Source organism: Haemaphysalis longicornis, unplaced genomic scaffold, assembly GCF_048455015.1.
Source record: "Haemaphysalis longicornis isolate Haplotype H1 unplaced genomic scaffold, Haemaphysalis longicornis Haplotype H1 scaffold_3, whole genome shotgun sequence".
In the NCBI taxonomy this organism is placed as follows: Eukaryota; Metazoa; Arthropoda; class Arachnida; order Ixodida; family Ixodidae; genus Haemaphysalis; species Haemaphysalis longicornis.
In genome coordinates, this window is record NW_027526335.1 from 150,627,554 (window position 1) to 150,645,779 (window position 18,226).

The 18,226-nt window shown below is 47.0% G+C and overlaps 1 protein-coding gene across 1 annotated transcript in view; it reads right to left on the reverse strand.

Moving 5' to 3' along the window:
* The window catches only part of LOC144173462 (cytosolic non-specific dipeptidase-like), a 31,660-nt gene extending 20,882 nt beyond the window's left edge, over window positions 1-10,778 (reverse strand). The window contains exons 1-4 of the mRNA XM_077701878.1: window positions 10,623-10,778; window positions 4,156-4,326; window positions 3,288-3,443; window positions 770-927 (exon numbers count right to left, since the gene is read on the reverse strand). Of these exons, the coding sequence (XP_077558004.1) occupies window positions 770-927; window positions 3,288-3,443; window positions 4,156-4,326; window positions 10,623-10,778 (641 nt within the window). The remainder of the gene's footprint in view (window positions 1-769; window positions 928-3,287; window positions 3,444-4,155; window positions 4,327-10,622) is intronic.
* Between the last annotated feature and the right edge of the window lie 7,448 nt (window positions 10,779-18,226).

Consider the following 18,226-nt stretch of genomic DNA (forward strand, 5'->3'; position numbering starts at 1 on the left):
TTTTAGCGTAACAGAAGCACGCACAAGGTTGCTACGAAATATCGCGAACATGCACTTAGCAATAATACTTTATACTCATGCACGTTATGAGAATTGTATGATGCTTAAGGAAGAAACTTACAAAATCACCTTGTTTTTGAGAATGTAGGTTGATGTGCTGACATTCGCAAACAAGCGTGATGCCAGCGTGTTTTTACATTTTGTGGAATAAAGTTTCATCGGCCCCTTAGGCCACCATGACGAATAAATATTTAGATCGGTTTGTAGAGCGCCAGGGTTGTCAGAGTTAGGACTCACGTGATTAGCACACAACCGTGATCACAAAGATTATTAGGAGACTTCATTTTCGAAGGCAAGTGATCATTAGAGAAATCGGTATCGGGTATAACAGAGGTTGAAACACAAATGCTTGCGATGCACTTATTTTTACTGAATCAGTCGGAAAACATTTGATCATTAGAGAGCTATATTGTAAGCGGAGGGTTGAAAGCACTTGATCGAAGCTGCAATATCCAGGCCGATATTTAGTTTATCTACTTTATGAAAACGTAAGTCTTGTCAGACAGTGTCAAATGTCTTGCCTAAGTCTGAAAAACTACAATCTGTGGGAAAACAAGAATCAATAGCTCAAAGCATCATTGTGAGCGTCCCACCTGTGTTCACGTTACAGCAATGTTGAAAGCTAGGTTTCAGACATCAACAATCTAATAAAATGCACGCACGCTCGCCTTCATTACGGTGATGCCGAGCTTACAAGACAAGTCCCCACCTGAGTCCGTAAGTGAGGCAAGGCTTGTGCTTTCCGAGCCAGTTGCTGTCCGATATGCAGACATAGTCCACCTTCCGAATGAAGTCGTTGTCCTTCAGACTGTACATCAGATTGTCGAGCCCATCAGATCCGGACTCCTCCATGCCCTCAAAGACAAACTGGAAGAAGAGGGGCACACACTAAATGCACAACGAAAAGGGACGAGCACCACTACATCACACATGTCCGGCCGTTCAAGCTCTGTGCTCACAATGAAGGAAAGTTATATACCGAGAACAGTCAGAGGAGTGTTTTAGCGCCGATTATACCCACAGGCTAGTCTTTATTATGCGACATTCGAGGTTACTACAGCTGCAGAATTTCAACAACAACCGTGGCAATCACAAACTAGATTTATGAGGCTATGTTTGAAAGGGGCCACTAAAAACTTAGTTTGCCTCACGTGCCTTAAGACGTCTATTATGCGACGAACCGTCGTCGTCGTCGTTGTAAAATGTAGTTGTCCTGTTTAAAAAATGACGCCGATGTAAACAGAAAGCAAGAACAGATTTGTGATCCGATGGGATTTGAATCCTGGTGAATACGGCAGTCCACTGCGTTGCACCAGTGCTATCTCCCCTTTTTTGTTTTATGACCTGTTTCTGACATTGCTCTCAACATCGTACAACCAAACAATATTTACAGATTAAACATGTTGGCATGCCACCAACACAACTAAACAATATTCGCCGATGAAACATGTAGTGTATCATTAGCCCCTTGTTCCTCGGCTTTGTAATTAAAATCCTTTAAGTGTGGTCAAGGGTTCAACCTATGGGAGCCAGTCAGGACAGGGTCTTTTGCTCTCTGCACTTCAATAAAGTTATATACGTTCTTTCTTAAGCACTGTTGCGTCGGCCTCGCATCCGCCTCATTATGAGGAAAGGCCATGCGAGAACTCCAAACACGGTAGAGGCCAATCAACATTACCACATAAAAGGGTACATTTTCATTATTCTTGCTGACAAAAGCCTTATCCCATATGGGTGTAGTAGCAGCTCTTTGTTAATCGTCCTCTGGAGGACGTCCCAAAGGAAAACCGCCGCCCACTAGTGAAGAAATAGGTCCTCGATGGTCTCATGCTCTTTACAAATAGAGCGCTCTAATCCCCAAGGCACACACAGGCCCATTTTATGCGTCCATGTATTAACAGTGTACCTGTGTGTAACATAAATAATTACTTCATTCCAGGGGGTACTTTATTACGCTTCACTCGCTTGAAGAAATTTTGTCCTGTGCCAACCTAATATGATGATATACACCAAGGTACTGGAAATACGACATCGCAGGCATCCTGTCATAATTTTTTCCTTGTCACAGTGGTCACACAAATTTTCTGTGCCATCTCCTGCCCTCGCCACCGGTGGAACGAAAATTGCTGTCGTTCTTTCATCGTGGAACATACTCACATGGAAGATTGGCCAGAAATCGGGACGTCTGACGAGCTATACCCGCTTCATAAAATTAACAAAACTAGGAATTGAAAACGCTAAATTAGTAAAATAGTGCGTGGAGCGAGACAGTTGAACCCGAACAATATGGCCTGTGAGCAGAAGAGGCGCACAGAACGCGCGCAGAAAGGTTATGCTAGAGAAGCGGTAATGTGTGCCAGTCCATTTGATGATTAAATTCGCGGCAAAAGACAAAAACCAAAGCGAAGTAAGGGAATCAAGTACGATGTTGCAGCAAATAACTTAGTAAGAAGCATCGCCAGGATATGGCCTTCAAAGTACGCAAGTTCAGTTCAATGCTCCAAGGAAATTTTTTTACTTCCCATAAAAGATAAAACATAACCCACACAGCAAAGGTTCGGACCAGTCTCTCCAGTGTCTCCAGTGACGGATTTTGTACCGAGCCCACTGCGGCGAGTGACTAGATTAATATTTCTTGTCATCGCAACACGCCCCTCCTGGAACGTGACCATGCCACACGGTTTGCCCGGGCGTGCAAGCTCATCCCTCTTTATAACCAAAAGATAGAAAGCGGTTTATTAATTTCAAGAACCACGGAATGGTTTATACCAGTTGGGTATCACAAAAATTGATTGATTGCAGGGTTTAACACGCCGGCGCAACGCAGGCGATGAGGCGCGGCGTAGTGGAGGGCTCCGGATTAATTTTGTCTACCTGGGGATCTTTAACGTGCGCCGAAATCTCGTGCACACGGGCGTTTTTGCTTTTCGCCTCCATCATAAAAGCGGCCACCGCGGCCGGGAATCGAACCAGCAACCTCGTGCTCAGCAGCGCAACGCCTTAGCCACTGAGCCACCGCGGCGGGTTATCACAAAAGTAACTGATTTTGCAAAGCCGTGAATTTCCTCGGTTATGGCAAGGCTAGACGTAAGGGAAATATTTTTGTGGATTCTTGCTTGATGGTGTAAGAAACCAAACATTATCCTGCACCGGATTCCTCTACCCCATAGTTAAGAGCTAGCTCCGCCGCACCCCTTCACTATTGTCTCTTATTAGGTGGCACCCACCTTGAGGTTGACGGGCAGGGGGATGCCGGCCTCCTTGTAGGCCCGAATGGCATTCAGCCAGCCCATCACGGGGCCCTTGTCGTCCGTGGCTCCACGGCCGTACAGCTTCCCGTCTGTCTCGGTGAGCACAAACGGGTCCGTGTTCCAACCATCATCCTGCAAATGCAAGTAGGCAGCGCCATCCAACACAGGGTCTAATTCATGTATGCTGGGAAATGCTGATTGAAAAAAGAAAATGATGTTGTGGCTATCACAGCAGACCGGAATTCCGCAACATTTACAATTTCACCATGCACTAATAATGAAAGGTCAATGAAACTCAGCGCATTGATAGAGTCATCTTATTGGCCAATGTAAGTGTGATGCACATTCGCAAGTGCAGCGATCCTATTAATCCATGTGCGTTGTGAGCACTCCGCCCCTTACCCTTAGTCGATTATTATCGGTCGAAGGTACCAGTACTTGGATTGACATTTAAAATTAGAATTGCTTATTGCAGGGGCTCGCTCGCACTCATGAGCCGGTGGTCGTGACGGAGCCAACAAGCAAGCCCCTCCAAGCAAGTATACGTTTTCTTTGACAATCGCCGACGCCCAGTGTGGACATTAGCTTGCATTCAGCCTTTGCTTAGCAACGTAAAAGCTTAGTGCCCTTATTAATTATTCTGCTGCTATATTGACTCTTTTTACAAACGATTCTGCTGCTCTTTGGGCACTAATGACTTAATGATACCTATATTGGATTCAGAGCTAGAGAGCATTTAACAGTAGCTCTAAAACAAGCGCACGCGATTCTTCGTCGACGTGATTTTATAGAAGGACGCAGTATTGGTCGAACCTAGAGCAATAAATCTTCACTGTAAAACCACCTTGTTGGCGGGCTGCACATCCAGGTGACCGTAAATGAGCACGGTCTTTTTGTTGGGGTCGTCGCCCAATCGACCCAGGAGAACGGGAGGCAACTTGAGCTTGGCTCCACTGAGAAGGGTCTGCTCCCCAAGCTCCTTCAGGTCGCACGTGGCTCCTTCTTTCTCCAGTTTCTGTGATAGGAAGGCGCATCTTATTCATCACAGACACAGGGCACGGGCGCTGTTCTACCTCATGCGGAACAGTTTGTTCAAACGTAAAATATTAACGCAGCAGCGTTACGGACCGGGGACTACAAGACCTACTGTCACTGGCGACCTACGGAATTTTACTTCAATAACGAGCCGCGAACAATGTGCACGCACCGCTGTTTCTCACCCATGGCCTTGCTGCCATACAACACAATGTATGTCCGTCTCCAACGCGTACCGTGACTAGCTGTGATATCAATTGGCGGAGTGGTACGGTTACACACACTTCCCAATGCGTTAGGCGTATGAGTAGCGATAGCACTCCGGCAAATGGTGTCACAGCAGGTCCTGTGGCTTGAACCGTGGCTTCCTTTCTTAAAACGCCGCCCTTTTCTCTGGATGCTGTGAACACTGATCCAGGTATTTTTACAAGTTTACATCCCTGTCACGCCACAGTGCAAAAAACGCGCAAAAGAACGTGCATTTTCAAATTGTCTGATGGTCCCACAGACGCACCAGAAATGGGTTTGACGTTCGGCCTCAAGCAGCACTAAACAAAAACGTTCGCCTACAGTTTTAGATCAATGGCAATTCCTCAATTACAAAAATACTAAAGCAAGATTCGTCATTGCTTTCTTTTAGGAATTTGTCATTGCTTTCTTTTAGGAATCCCCCATGGCGAACTTGAGGATAGGCCCGATCCTCACGGTTTGCTCGGCTTCAAACGTACCCCGAAACACCAGATAAACGCGTTGGCAATGTCTTCCGTGCCTGGACGCACTGTGAAAGCGATAGTTATCGCCAGCACAAAGCAGCACTGCGTGACGTTGATTGATTGATTGTGGGGTTTAACGCGCCGACGCAACGCAGGCTATGAGGCGCGCCGTAGTGGAGGGCTCCGGATTAATTTCGACCACCTGGGGATCTTTAACGTGCGCCGAAATCTCGTACACACGGGCGTTTTTGCTTTTCGCCTCCATCAGAAAAGCGGCCGCCGCGGCCTGGAATCGAACCCGCGACCTCGTGCTCAGCAGCGCAATGCCTTAGCCACTGAGCCACTGCGGCGGGTACTGCGTGACGTGCTTGTCGCAGTGAATGCGTCTGCCATTTTTGCTTTGCGTTAACTAATATTTTCGTTTAAGTTGCTGTCGAAAGTGTTTATTGTTGCATCTGAAAGTACGAAGCGAGTAACCACGATATCGCTTCAATTACGTTATAAAAACGCGCAAACAATACCCGGACCGAGAAAGCGGCTAAAAATATTTTTCATCAGGTTTCCAAGTTATTTGATGAGCGTAGAGTAGTAATACGTGGCTGAAGATTTTTTGTGTTACCTAATCTATATACTAGATGCGCTTGTTGACTACGCTTTGGAAGTATTTCAGAATAGCTTGTAAAAAGCATTGCCGGCTCTCTTCAAGGCCGGAACAACGTGTTTCTCGCACTCCCCTCGTTCGTCGTGCCAACCATGATTTGCGTTCTAGTCGTTTTTGGCGTTACGCTTGCTTGCTTTTGCAGCGGCATTGTCTGCCTGTTTCTCTTTTTGTAGTTCACCAGTATCGACATTTTGTCGCCATCATTCCCATTTAACTCCCTTTTGCGCACACTCGTGACTGTACTCGCTCCGCTTTTCATTCTACCCTGCATGGTACACCGGCTGACGGGACAATAGGATACCTTTATAGCTGAAAATAGGCTACCTTTATATTATAAACCACTCATCCGCATACACTTAGATCATTGTTACATTCGTTGATTTATTGCGCGAAAAATTGTCGCATGGGTTCGTTCTTCGTTGCCATTAGGGCCTTTGAAGCATTGGCGACCGATTGGACCACTCTCCACGGAGGTTGGGCGCGCTTTTAGCGAAGGTTTTGACACACTTTTTACGCAATTTTGATGTTATCATACTTTCGTGCTGCTCTAAACTATTGTTTAGTAAATGATGGTAAATTTTTTACTCTCGTGTGTACCTTGTTCATAAAAATGGTCAGGAATGATTGCCTGACTGCTGGTCGTGGTCGGGTAGCCGTCAGCAAACACCAGCAAACACCAGCAAACACCAGCTCGGATTGATACTCCTCGAACAGCCTTTTTTTTTTCGTTCCCGAAAGCGCCGTTCGGCACTACTTAACATGCATTTCGCCTTAAGGCATTGAACAGCTTCGCTTACCGGGGAACTATAGGCTGCGAGTAGCTCGGCTCTCCGTAAATGCTCTCCGCTTGTGCCCAGCCATTCTCTCTCCGTGAATCCATGGCACAAATTTTGCCGACATAAGCCACCAATTACTCGCTGAGAATTATCCAATATGAAATTACATTCAAGCTCGCGTATAACGGCCACAGTTATAACGAACGCTTGGTTACAACGGACGAACGCGAAATGACCGTCATGCTTACATTGAGACAGTGGCACTTTGTTTCAGATATAACGAACTGCCGTGAGGGTGCACCTCGGGTACAGCAAACAATCGATCATCGCGCCATCACGCCTGCATTCGTAGTCGCCACTTGATCGGCTGTCCGCAAAAGGGAAGCGTCAAATGAACTGCGCTGGGATAACCCTTGTCCAACAAGAGGAATCCAGAGGGAAAGGAAATGTGAAAAAAAGACGTCGTCCTGGGTTTCATGTTGCCCCTCCGCCTCCCCACAAACTTCGTCTGCAGGCGGACGGAGGGAGCACACGACGGAAGAACAGTGAGGCTAGATAGGCGAGACTACGGCGAACGTGCTCACAGTTTGTGAGCATGTGAGTCACACAAACGCATGTGACTCACAAACGCATGTGACTCACACAACATGTGTGAGTCACATGCGTTTGTCCCGTCCAGGTTGTCTGCGGGCGGAAATATCAACGGAACGGATTTTGTAGGCCTACAAAATTAGCTACGCATGAATTTCGGCAGACCCCGTTCATGTTCGCTCTTGGTTTCCTCTCAGGTTCGGCCGAGAGAATAATGAAAAAAAAAGGAAGCAACCTGAACCGAGTGCCCTGAATGTGCCGCTGAGGTGCCAGCAGTTGTTCGCTTCTTGCATTGGGAACAATCTTATGCAGGGAGCAAAAAACTGCGATGTAGTGGAGAAGTACAATCTGTCGAAGTCGACAGACTCTCCGTTTTTTTAAGACAGATAGAAGATCCTGTGCTCCAAGGTCAGTACCGACCCGTCGATGAGAAAGCGCAACGGCGCAAATGAGGATTCATAGGACATTTATGCACATATTATGAGCTATTTTTTTGCTTGTCTAACATCTTTGCGACCGAAAGTTCCATTCCGGTGGCCTTGCAGGGAACCTTGCTCCACGGCTGCAGCCAGCATGCTGTTCTCGCCGCGTGCTGTACAGGCGACGCTAGCGGCCGCGTTAGTGCGCGCGCCGTAGCGCGCTGCGTTTTTGCGAGCAGAACACGTTTATTACACTTCTAATGAGTTTCGGATATAAAAAATAACGTTAGCGTGATGGTCGAGTTTGTTATAACAACATAAGTGTATATCGGTTGTCACAGGAAACAAAAAGCTATATTTACAGATACAAAAACTACGCGTAAACGACAGATGTCAGCCCACGGAACTGACGCAAGAAATAATAGGAAGCTTTCCGTCTGGAGTGGTCATCCTTATCTACAATTCTCCTTTAGCCACGCGAAGAGTCATTTTTATAAATCAGTCTATCCCACTTATAACTATTATTGTTCCGAAGGGGCACAAGTGATTTATAAACATTTCACGGTTACTAGCGCAAAGTGTAGTGCGAAGTCTCTAGGCCATGTTTCGACCACTCTCGCTGCGTTTACGCGACTTTATTCAGTAGAAAAAGAGAGAGAGAGAGAGAAAAGACCTTTATAGAGTAGAAAAAGTAACTCGAAAATTCTTTGCTACGCCGCCGGGGTCCAAGGACTCCTGGCTGCCGCCTAAAAGGGGGAAGAGGACCGGGGAGGGTCTCCAACCTCTTCCTTTTCCCACCGGCCACACAATAAAGTTGTTCTCTCTCTCTCTCTGCATCCTGCTTGCCGACTTCCTATGATGTTTCATATGACGCCAAAACGAGATGGCTTTGCTTGACCGCCACGGAACGGTTCACCCACCCTCCGACAGAATCAATCGGCTGAGCCTTTAGTCCGCAGGCCGGCGGTGGGTTGTCGCAGTTTGTTCGCGCAATTCAAATAAGGCCACGACAGGTTTGTGCTTGGAAGAATGTGTCTGTAGTTTGCTAGTTTGTAGATTCTAACAATCTCCAAATCGAAGTAAGTCCACACAAGCCAACAAGAAAGACTTTGCGGTCTGATACGCTACTAGAAAAATATAAGGCGAATTGAGGGCAGCAAAAATGTCAGCAAAGTTATAGGTACCACGGAATTAAAATCAACCGAAGATTTTATTGTACAGCGTAAAACCAGGATGCGGAAAGCAGTTTTTTTTGTTGGGTGAACTATTACAGAGGTCAGAAAAACGACCACAATCTGCAACCACTCTTCCGCCTAAGGAATGCAGTGGCTATAGGGATGAGATATATCGGTAAACTTGGGGAACGCTTACTCCGCGAGCGCTGTTCAAGAAATAGTCATCTAAGCTGCTCGGAATGCTACAAAGAAGTATAAATGTAAAGTATCTATATATTATATACTTTATATTTCCACCCCTGATCGCGCTGGTAGATTGCCGAGTGGTCAAGAGCACTAGGTATGTTGTTGTGCAAGTGGCAAGTTCGAACGCCCGATGGGGCATGTTGTTTTGTGGTTGATTTATTTGTTTTTGGGGCATGTTTTCTACAGTGGATTCCCCATTTGCTGCAACCTTCATTGCTCCACGAGCGAGTCCGAAGAACGCGTGTAGGCTGAAACTGACGCGCTGGCGAGTTCACGTTGGCGTGGTGTTGCCATTAGCACAGACTGCTTGGGGGTACAATCCCGAATCATCCGGCCCTTGGCCTGGTGCGAACACGCCTCTTACGATACAGGCACGAGCCAGGAAAGCAAAGGGGGATGGGTGATAGCGCATCAGATGTGAGCGTCTTTCGTGACCCGAAGGGCCTCGGGTAGTGACTGCTCCGATTCCAGAAGGCGCTGGCAGGCTTACGGAACGCATGTTACAGCCTACAAGATGGGAGAAACACTGTATGCCGATTACTCAGATATCAAGAATGCCCAGCCAATGATAACGTCGGATGGCAAGCATGTTGACTCACAGAACCGAAACCGAAATTGCTTTGAATTCTAATCTTGGACATCGTCCAATCTCGTAGCGTCTCGTATGCCCGTGCCTTCTTTAGTTGGTGCGGCCGCCGCACACCCCACACGGTAGTTCTCCTTTCGGGCTTTTAAAAAAATACCGCCTTGTCAACCGCATAAACGATGAAAAGTGTTCATTTGAGCCAGTATATGCAGTGCAAGCAAAAACACGAGCTTGACAAATTCACTAAGTCAGCCAGGTACCCGTTTTCATGCACTACAACACATTACTTTTTTGCCGGCTGAGGTACCAGGAAGGGAATACATTGGAAACATGTTTTTAAATTTATTGTGCACTTGATCTGCCCTGATCATGTAATTTTATGCGCGTTAAGCTTTTCTCTTGTGTAGAGGTGTTATGCAAAGAAATCAACCAAAACGGTGCACACTGGGAGATGAGCCCAGTTAGGAAGCGTATATATCTATTTCGGTATATATCTATTTTTGACTTCCAAATACGTGCTTGGAAGTGAATAAGATAGTAATAAATAGGTGCGAGTAGTGCAAGCCAAACGTCCCGAAACAGCATTAGTTTATAGTCACTGGAGCCACAAACTGAAGCGGACAAAGGTTACTTCAGAGGCACTGATCTTGTGGATTTACAAATGACATTGCCGCTACCTGCCCTTTTGAGTTACTGACAGGAACATTAACGTGTACTATGTTCAATGTTAATTCCTCCTTCTCCACTATATAAATCATGCTGCCGCCCGGATTCTTTAACCAGCTCCCGATTTAAAAAAGCACGTGTCTTGACATAAAAATAAGGTTAACTATCCTGTGTACATTGCTGAAAATAAGTTTATTTAGGGTATTTGAAGGTGCCACACGATTATCATGCAAACGTCCTCCAAGAAACGCCATCTAAGGATGTTTTAACACTTCGTTGTACAAATCACGAGAGAAAGACCAGGCAGTCAACAACGGGCTAGTGAGATCACAGGGCAGTGCTAGCAACAAAAGCAGCTGAAATCCGTCGTAATCGGTCTTTTTACTACACTTATCGAAAAGTGTGGACAGGCCTTAAAACATGTGTGAGGTTTTAGCGCGTACCTCCTTCATCCAGTTCACCATGCGGACCACTTCTCCCCGTGCATCCGGGGAGCTGGAGACGCTCTTGATGGCCACGGCTTCCCTCAGAAGTTCAATCATCGCCTGCTGCTGCTTGTCGATTACGCTGTACGGGAACACGAAGTGGTACACCGCCATTATTTCATTTCATTTGAGTTCATTTCATTTATTTGTTCCTTAAAGTCCTGAAGGCATTACATAAGAGGGGCGATTATGTGTGCTGAAATCAATGAATGCGTACAAAAGAAATAGAACTGTGTATCAAGGAAGTAAGAGTGACTAACATGCATCATGTAGCAAAACTAAAAAAAGGAATTATCAGTGATGATGAAAGCTTGTATTTTCTCAAGTTCAACGCGGAGGAAAGCTACCGTATTTGACAACACTATGTCTTTTAAAAGCTGCAACTCGTTATCTTAACGTGTCCGTGTTGAGGGTATTGGCTCATCTGCTGCGTTTGTTCAGAAGGCCTTAGAAAAATGTGGAAACGAACCGGGCTAACCATACATCGCAATTCTACACTGTTTTGAACAAAATGGTGGGCCTGAGGACTTGAAACAATGTGACATTGTGAATAGAGATAAGAATAGCGCTCATCTCTTCCTAAGAGGGTTTAGTTGAACAGGCACATTGCAACATTTTCCCCCTTACCATATTTTGTAAGAGGTAGAATCCGCGGAGTAAGATATAACAGGAGCGTCGACTCGGGTATCTCAGGCGGTCCCTTAAAGGGGCACTCACACAGAAATTTTGCATCTTGTTTTTCTTGTTGCAACAAGTAGCTAATGACCTATTTACCACGTGTGGAAACCCCATTTGCTAAAGCCAGCGACGGTTGCTTATTAGAGACGTTTTAAATGCCTGCAGTCGCAGTTTCGATTTCAGCGGATGCCGTGAAAGGTTGAATTTTGTATAAAAAACGCTGTCCACGTGACTGTCGGACGAATATCCCAGAGCAGAGCTGCCGTAGCACTATCGATTCCCTGTCGGCGGCAGTTTCTGCTAATGCCCTTACATACTGACCTCGTCATCCGCTGAATTAAAAAGCGACCGTGGACGTGATGCAGGCGCTGCGAGTGCAAATTGCTGCCGCAGATAGAGAACGACGCGCGACGCTCGATGCAGTGGGTGAGGATGCGCGCGCTGGAAGAAGCCAGCCGGTATGCCTACAGGTCCACCTACAGATGTTAGGCTTAGCACTCGATTGCCGCTCTTGTAAGCGGTGCAGATGACGATTTCTAATGCAATTTGACATCCCATCATTGCCTCCTTTCTCGTATGTGCAGCTTTGTTTGAGCCTTGAGTCCCAAATATGGCAGCGGTAACAAGCTATTGCTCGAGCTACCTGCGCCTGCCTGCGCCACTTCGCGGAGACCGTTCTGACTGCCTCACTGCGCCTGTCGTGTGCCCGGCACGTTTTCGCGTCCAGTGTAATAAAAAGCAATAAAAATTGAGTGCCTGGAATCGCTGTAGAGCTTAGGTCGCGGCCAGCTGCCCGATGAGACAACGAAATCCTGGCGCCTCCGTCGCCAACGACCGGATCATTTGTAGCTCGAAAGCAAAAGCACCGACCTCCGATAGGAGCGGCGAGCCGGCGAGGAACCCCGGCAGTGCCGAAGCGGCCAACACAAACTCGTGACGTATTTAGATATTGTTTATTCACTCCAGGTCCAAATAGGGGTCGATTTATTTGAAATAATATTTTATTATTTTAAATTTAAATAATTATTTTAAATTTAAATTATTTTAAATTAATATATTTTAAATTTAAATAATATTATTTTAAATTTATTTTAAATATTTATGTTCGAGGCTGTATTTGCCGCTGATATTTCGCAGATGATGTGTGTTCACCCCAATCTATCTCCCAAGTTATTCCGCCTTCAAAAGTTTGTGTCAGTACTCCTTTAATGCGCCCAACTCGCGGGCGAGTGTGTAGATGACGCTACGAAAGGACCCAATTGCCCAGCTGCCCTGCGCGTTGGCGCTTGATATCACCGCCGGCAGCGAAGGCGGGACGCAGTCCTGCTGAATATGTTGTCTGTTTCCGAGCGGCGGTTGTTCTGACCGCGTTTCGTCGCAGCTTCATTTCCGTTGCGGGCCTACTACGCATGGCTTGACGAGCTTGTTCGACAGAATCTCTGTGGTACCGGTACCTGACGAAATCAACTTATACTTATGGCAAAGAGAAGTTAATCGTTCATTAATAAGGAGCGCGTTAAGGAGTCCGTGAAAACACGTGGGTATCAGTAGGTGTTTTTTAAAATAATTAAGGTGGCAAGAAAAAAAACCCCCAGCACTTCTTATAACGGAACATATGTCATCATCCGTCTGGGCTCTTTGTTTTAGAACATCTATATTTGCACAAACCACGTCATCAGAGCAAATTTCTCCGCAATGCATCTAGCGTTATCTGCTGACGGCATCGAGAGGTTTACATGACCGCACAGTAAAAGTAACTTCGGATTGTAAGTTAAGATGTGGGTTAAAATAAAGATTATATTCGAAATACTAGGGTCGCTTAAGCACGCTACCAGCGCCTTTCTATATTCTTACAAGGCGGAAACCCTCCATTTCAGGTGTTAAAATAAAATATGCGTCATTGTTCCATGTCTATGGACACTGCAGACACCCCTAGCAATCGTTGTGCAGAAGCAGCACAACGTTGTGTGCAGAATCAGCATGAATCCTTAAACACGTGGCACAATAGCGGGCGAGCAAGAAAGGGCGCTTTCTGCACTGCATCGATTTACTGTAAGCAGAGACTACATTGCATGTTGTGGTTTGCGAATTTTACTCTTGCCCAGTTACTGGCCCGTAAGAAAACGAACCTGGAAGTAATAGAGAAACGGAACAAGAGCCCGTTGTCTTGCCGATTGAGCTACGAGCCCATGCAGAGGTGGGAGAGACAGACGGTGCACACAGCGAGCACATCTGCGGCTTTAGCCACTGCGTTCTCGCTGAATGACACGTGATAGCGTCATGCGACCTCTAGCGCCGCTTTGCCCTGCGCCCACGGCACGTGCCCTAGGAGCTAATAACAACGCATGGCATCTCACGTCTGCCCATTCTCTGCCGCCGCCGACGGAGGCGGCGAGATCGATGGCAGAGACGGAGGAGAAGTGAAATCATCTAACACCGGGTTTGAGCTTCCTTTAATTTTATATAAAAAGAGTTCCCGCTTATGTGCTTCACCAATGCAACTCAACCAACCGCCGTTAATAAATCATGCATTGATTTAACCTTAGGAGAAAATATCTCCTTGAATAAAGGGCGTGGTTAAGTGCTTTGAATTGTCCGTGCTTTCACTCTTCGTAGAGCAATGTGTGTGAATTCAAGTGACGTCATATGGGCAATAGTTGTGAGTATTGTTTACAGCTTCGATTTCCAACTACCCTCACAGGGTGGATTGGCCCGCATATTTCTGTTTAGTGCTGGCGAAGTCATCGTCGTACGATTGCATCTTAGAATTACTGGGTTAGATGGATAGTTTTCACCGGGCCTTGATTATGCCTGAATGAACGATTCCCGTTAGGGAATAAGCGGTCATCAACGAAATAACTACTCATTACCGCCTCTCTCGCCTCAAATACCCACCGGCCCACCCCTCACTGACGTACACGGAAGAACGACTATGGAGGCTCGCACAGACCGAATCCCTTCCCAATAAGGCCCTCCTCCATCACATACACCCCTCAGTTTATCCCTCTCCCTTTTGCCCACTATTCGGATACAAGGCCACGGTGCAACATCACATGTGGGCCTGCCCATATGATCCCCTCCCTCAAATCAATTCCTCGGAGCTCTGGGAGGCAGCGCTGAGCTGCTCTGACCCGGAGGGACAGAAGATCATCATAGCCCGTGCTACGAAGGTCGCCGCACAGCTCCGGCTGCCGGCCACCTCCCTCGCTTAGAGGTCTTCTTTAATAAAGTGCTTCTCTCTCTCTCTCCCTCTCTCTCTCTCTCACATATGGGGCAATTACCCACGCCGCTCAGTGAGGCTGCGCACCGGGATTTCGATTCCTCGCGCATACTCGTGCCTGGTCGTTGCACGTACAGTTCGACATGTTTGAAGACCGATGTCGTGGTGACAGGAAACAAGCCGCTGGGGAGATTTGACACGGGGACAGCAACGTACAAAGGCACAACGACGAGAGGGGTGCAAAGCAGGAAGAAAGGAAAGTGAAAGGTGGGAGGTCTGTGTCCGGGGACATTATCAGACCACGCAAATGATTTTTGTAGCGCAATTAAGCTACACAGCGCAACCTCGGGCAGTCTTTGCGGTGTGACCAGATTTGCCCTTGAGCGCTAGAGGTCAAACCACACCCACTTCCGCAAGCGCCCGGCACGGAGCAGCGGCCCGATGGCGGGGAGAGATAGGCGGCAGGGGAGAGATAGGCGAGGAGGAAAGGAGACGTGCGTAGAACTAGGCGTGGGACGTGGCGGATGAATGCGAGGAGGCCGCCTCCGCCGTGATAAGCGCGCGCCACGAAGGAAGGCCACGAGGCCACGTACGGCGCTGAACCATGTGTGGTAGAGGAAGACCAACACACAGCTGTGGTCCCTAGTACAGCGGCAATGCTTAAACGACACCGTGAGGCAGAAAAATGGAAAACGCTACTGTTGCGTACAGCTTCGCTACCTTCAAGTCTTACGCATTAGTGTGAGCTTCCTTTCTTTTTTCTGGGCCACAGTCGGGGCACCTCTTTATCTTACTCTGTGGTAGAAACCCACTTTGCTTTGCAAACATTTTCAAAACTATGTCTAGTAAATCCTCTTAAAACTGCGTAAAGAAAACGCAGTGGGTCGAACTTGGAAAGTGAACCAATGTGTACGAAACGTGATGAAAACAGCGTCAGCACACATATAAAACAGGGTCACCTACCCGAAAATTTTGGTTAACGTTTCTGGCAGAACCTTCGGAGCTGCTGCTGCTGCTGCTGCTGCTGGTTGCGCGGAAAAAACAAAGCTGGAAGGCAAAGGGGGGCTCATTAAAATTAGACCAATGCCCATTTCTGAAAAAAAAAAAACACAGAAAACTCTTCTATATATTGCTCCTTATGCGCGGCACTCGACCGGAAGTGGATTGTAGCTCTCATGAAAAAAATGTTGCGGGTACCTGAAAAAGAGCGATGCGTCCGTGGGTACAGTAATAAACAATGCTAATCTCGGAAAGTAAACTTTATTGTACTGCGAGCCGGCAGAGATTTCTTTGGAAGTCTGCTTACGTTTGTATACATTCCATGGCGTAGACTGACCAACAGACGCGTACTAATAGCATTTCTTAATTGAATACGAAATGAATATTGAACTGGTTTGAATATGTTTTAATTGAACTGATCATTTTCTTGTCGAGGAGAAACGTTTGCGCTTGGTAATAGAAAGATTGTCGTAGTGCGCTAAAAATCGCGCACAAACGAACGCCTCCATTTTCCAGGATGACGCGTTATATGAGGTGCACCCAGGGTCGATAGCACATCCGCACGTGTGAAGCGCTGCCTTGTCGTCTACAAAATAACGTATTTGTATACTGACGAGGCTACAACAGATAGGTGCTGCCAAAGCAGGGCGCCTGCCTGGGATAGAAAAACACTCCGTCACCAGCTGAATATCTGGTGGCGCGGGTGAAATAATAAACCGAATCCTCAGTGTGAAGCGAAGGGCGAAGTCAAGACGTTTAGACCGCCTTAGCCGAAGAGGAACTGGGCAAAGCAAACGTAAAGTGAGCGATACAGCAAGGGGTGGGGTGGTGGGGGTTAAGGATTACTGGTTTCTTGCAGGCCATGACTGAAATTCGCTCCCGCAAATGTTTAACAGTAGAACACTGTCGACGAGGAAAGCTTAGCTGTGCTATTAGAGCAACTCGGGAATTAAATAAAAGTTCATATAGGATTGCAAGAGGCTAGGAAAACAGGTGTTTTCCTAGCCTCTTACTGGGAAAACACCTGCTAGGAAAACACAGAGGCTAGAAAAACTCGAAGAAAAGATTCATTTGAGCTTAGAAGTTTGATAAAGATATAATAAAAGAGGAGTGCGAATAGAACTGTGTTGGGACGATGTCAGTGCTGATTGAAACCAATTGAAAGGAATTAGGTGTTGTACAACTCGTATCGCTTTGGTTACACGTCGCACATAATCGAAAGTAACGAACAGTATTTGATAGAAACAATAGATATCTTGGGGTAGACTATAGGGGTAGATACGAAAATTCGGCCGAAAATAGGGGCGCGAGGGCTTGGCAAACACCGAAGCTAGCGGCCCCACCTACCTTATTCTTGGTTCGGCTAAATTTGTGCGTGGTTATACTTGGAGACTAGGCCAAATTTTCAGTGTGGTTATGCTTCGAGACTCGGTGAAGCTTTCTGCGTGGTGTCGTCATTAGCCCCCCAAAAAGCAATCAACACACGGTCATTAAAGTGTGCACAATCTACGCGCGCCCACTGGCTTTGCGGTGAAGCATCGGGATTAGCGGAGGACGCAGCGGGACAAGCGTTTGCACAAAATTCTTGAACTCGTTCGGTGGCCACCTTTCGGCATGTGTGCTTTGGCGTGTGGGACGATATCTCCCACTGACTGCCGCTATCGCTTCTCGACCTTTTGGCTTTTTTTCATTTTGGCATTATTTATTCTTTTTGCACCCTCATCACTGCACCCCTTGTCGCAACAAGCGACAGAGCGAGCCACCCCGCGACGCGTTTCCAAAGCCGTGCTTGTACTAGTTGTATCGCGGCTCCGACAGGTGGCGACACGAGTCCCATCGTTCGGCGAGGTTTCCCTGCGCACGTTTGCCGGCCCAACCGCGAGCTTAAACAGAGCCGCTGTCAAAATGGAACTGGCCGTTGACCTTACAAAACATTGCTATCTCATGAGCCATTTAAACATTGGGGTCACCAGCAGCGCAGTTCACGGGAAATAGCGTCAGCAGGGAAGTACCCAGCGCTGCCGGTAATTGCCACGGAAAAATCACGGGATCATGCCACATGAAGTTAAAACAAATTTACGTTGCTTTTTCAAAAAGACAGAAGCTGTCGAGTGCGCTTGACTTCGCCGCGGGCTCCGAGATATTTCACTGCCACCCCGAAAGAAACCTGACGAAGGAAGTCGTGAGCTGACGGCCTTATTGCACACGAGCGAAAGCTCAATATGCGCCGGGCGCGACGTACCGCTCCCTTGACGTAGCCATTGTCGTCGGTCAGCAGAGGAATGGTCCTGGCTGAGCGGTGCGTGAGCAGGGCAGAATCTTTTGGGGGAAGAAACAAGCTGCGACGTTGGTTGGTTGGCTGGTGGCCTCAGACCATGTAACATACCCACGCGGGGTATTGGCCAAGAAGCTTTGTACCCAACCAGAATGTCACCTTTATTATTTTAGATCTCAAAATTTAGAAAAAGATAGACAGAACAGATTTTTTAAATATGTATAATATGAAAGTAGAGTCAGGAAGGCAATTAAACAGGAAACGTTCTATATTTTCCACTTCGTCACAGAAAGGGCATTGCGGAGATGGAGCCAGACCAGATTTATAAAGATAAAATTTTAATGGGGGAATTTTTCACCGACGTTTAGTGATTGCTACCTCGCATAGCCT